Source organism: Trypanosoma conorhini (genome assembly GCF_003719485.1).
Source record: "Trypanosoma conorhini strain 025E chromosome Unknown Tco_14.4_contig_01356, whole genome shotgun sequence".
In the NCBI taxonomy this organism is placed as follows: Eukaryota; Euglenozoa; class Kinetoplastea; order Trypanosomatida; family Trypanosomatidae; genus Trypanosoma; species Trypanosoma conorhini.
In genome coordinates this window covers 1-2657 of record NW_021705463.1, presented here as the reverse complement: position 1 = coordinate 2657, position 2657 = coordinate 1, and the positions used below count along the sequence as shown (strand labels likewise).

General features: G+C 56.4%; 2 protein-coding genes across 2 annotated transcripts, besides 2 other annotated features; both read left to right on the top strand.

Annotated features, from left to right (window-relative positions):
• Positions 1 to 18: a microsatellite.
• Positions 19 to 169: 151 nt separating this feature from the next.
• Positions 170 to 202: a microsatellite.
• A 406-nt stretch (positions 203 to 608) lies between these two features.
• On the top strand, positions 609 to 926 carry Tco025E_09919 (uncharacterized protein; the record flags this gene model as incomplete). Its single annotated transcript, XM_029376722.1, has 1 exon — positions 609 to 926. The coding sequence occupies one exon, from the start codon at positions 609 to 611 to the stop codon at positions 924 to 926; it is 318 nt and encodes a 105-aa protein (XP_029223147.1).
• A 173-nt stretch (positions 927 to 1099) lies between these two features.
• On the top strand, positions 1100 to 1477 carry Tco025E_09918 (uncharacterized protein; the record flags this gene model as incomplete). The annotated part of the gene is made up of 1 exon (XM_029376721.1): positions 1100 to 1477. The coding sequence occupies one exon, from the start codon at positions 1100 to 1102 to the stop codon at positions 1475 to 1477; it is 378 nt and encodes a 125-aa protein (XP_029223146.1).
• Positions 1478 to 2657: the final 1180 nt, after the last annotated feature.

The following is a 2657-nucleotide window of genomic DNA, read 5'->3' as shown; positions in this document are numbered from 1 at the left end:
GTGTGTGTGTGTGTGTGTTTCGGCGAGGGAGCAGCAGCGGGGCGGTGAAGGTCCCAATGAAATGTAAACGGTGTTTGTGCTTGCGGACGTCCAGTGGGAGATGAGGCAGATGCATCCGTCCCTGCGGGTAATGTACACCGTTTTCTGAGACCACCTGCCCCATACGCCTTTTTGGTTTTGCTTTTGCTTTTGTTTTTGCTTTGGGGGTCCATCGTGACTGCTGCGGCGGCAGCAGGGCCGGCTGACGTCAAACGCTCTGTGGGCTTGGGCCCCTCCTCTTCGCGAGCCCCCCGGCTGGTTGGCCACGCACAGCTGCCGCCCATGCACCTCGCAGCTGCCAAGTCTGTGGAGGACACGTGCCACGGCACCGGCGTCGTCTTGGGTGAGTGTATTTTCTATGTTTCTGTGCAGCGCCTGGCACCACAACCGCCGGACGCAGTTGTGCAAATGTGCTTGGGCGGCGTCTGAGGTGCGATTGGGGATCGGGTGCCACAAGGCGCCTGCGTCACGGGCTGGCCTCCTTTTTTTTTGGTGGGGGGAACCTAAAAGCAAACAGACTACCCGCCCGCACCGACTCCGCCTCTGGTTGAGGGAGCCGCACCGCTGGGATGTCTGCCGTTGCTGCGTGGCACCTTGTGAAGGCCATTCACGAGGCGCCGGCTTTCCTTGGCGTGCATGCCAATGCCTCAATGCGTGCAGGTCCAACACTGCGCCTGGGGTTGCCATTTGCTAACGGCGTTCACCTGAAATTTGGCTGCTCTGCTGCGGTGAAGGATTCATTGGAAAAGGTGGAGGGGTTGCTTGCCCTGATGGGGTTTCGGGAGTCTTTTGTTGGCACAACCCAGCACACGCCGGTTGTTGGGGAGGGCTTTACTGGAGCTCAACGTCCCGCAAGCCCTCAACCTCTTTGCAGAAGTCGTGCGTAATGGTTTCAGGTGCGACAAGCACGGTGAGGATTGCAGTGTGCCGATTTCCATCGGTGTCACAGTCCAACATCTCCGTGTCGGTTAGCCTTGCTGAGTGTGTGTGTCCGCATCGTGACAAATAACCTGGCCCCGCTATTGGCACAACTTTTGGGTAAAATGCTCGGACACACACGATGAGCTGTGGGGCTGTTCAAGATTCCCGCGCATGTCTTCCGGATGCTGGGAAAAGTGAGTACTCAACTCCACCCTCAACGCCACCTTTTGGCGGGCGTGATTGCTGTGGGTGTGCCGCTTATTTTGTCAGCAGCCGCCGCCAGGAGTCTGTTGGCGTTAGCGTCGAAATGTGGCAGCTACACGCGAAGGTGACCCCGTATCAATTGAGGCGTGCACTAGTGGGAGGCGCTGCCTTGATGACTCTGACTGTTCTCGCAGCCTTCGGCTTTTACTTGGACCAGCGCCACGACTGCGGCCGATTTGTTTGTTTGTTTGGGAGAAGATTTTCCATCAATGAGTTTCCCACTCATGGACTCCACACACACGAAGCAGTGTAATTTTGCGGGCGTGTACGTGTTTGCGGTTCCTGTTTTTTTTTTGTTTTCGGCGGTGTACGCCCTTGCACCACTCCGCCGGTCACAGTTGTAATGCACGCCATTCCCGCAAAAACCCGGCCTGGGGATCTTGGGGCCGTTTGGCTGCTTTGGCAAATTCTCGTTCCTCGATTCCCGCGGGGCGTGCTCCTTGTGGGGTCAGGGCCGTAGCTAGAAGGCGTTGCCTCGGCGGCGGTGTATGCTGGATTTTACTTCTTCCTTTGCGGCAACGGCATTTTTCATTTTTTTTTTCTTCGGGATGACGCGACCACCGTCTGGCGCCGCGACACGCCACTTCGCAAAAAACGCAGCGTCGAAGGGGCCAGTTGCCTGCGATGTGCCCGAGGCACAGCCCAATGAGGGGGCGCGAAGAAGGCACGCGAAGGAATTGGCGGGCCGTGCCGTGGAGTGAGGACGTGCCTTTGCGATGGGCCGACACCGCACACTTGTCTTTGCGTGTGTCAGTCTCTCTGCTGAGTGGTTCCTTGTGCTCGGTGCACCGTGAAAGGGAGTGGCTTCGGCAGCTGTGCCGGAAGACCGTTTGATGACTCTTTGGGAGAGAAGTGTCGCAAACATATTTTTCCTCATCGTCGTCTGTGGTTTCGTCGCTCGGATCGCTGCGGTGCCTTTTGTTCGCGTCACGGTCTGCAGCTGACGCGCTTCTTCTGGCGCATGTGTGCGTGTGTCGCTGGTCCATTTCAAATTGAACAGTTTGCACGATGCATGCTCGGCGACAAGGTGAGGGGCATTTACGGTGCCGGTGCACCGCTGCTTTGGCCGCTCACTCCGCTGCTGATCTCCGCCGTCTGGCAGTGGGCCCTCCCGCTGCCGAACACACTTGCAAGGGGAGGCGGCATGTGCGGCAGTGGCTGGCACCACGCAAGGCGCCACAGTCCTCTGAGCCCCTCTAGCAGTCTTTTTTTTTACTTTTTAATTTCCGTCTTTGTTGTGTATTATATGCGTTTGTGCCTTTGTGCCTTTGTTGTGCCTTCTATTTTGATTTTTGTCGTTCTTTTTTTCTTTGGCAACTCCTGTTAATAGGGAGCGTTGGGGGACGGCTTAAAAAGTAAAAAATAAGTCAGCAATCAGCGAGGTCGTTTCTGTTTTTGTATTGTTCTTCCCTTCTTTTTGGCATCGCCTTTTT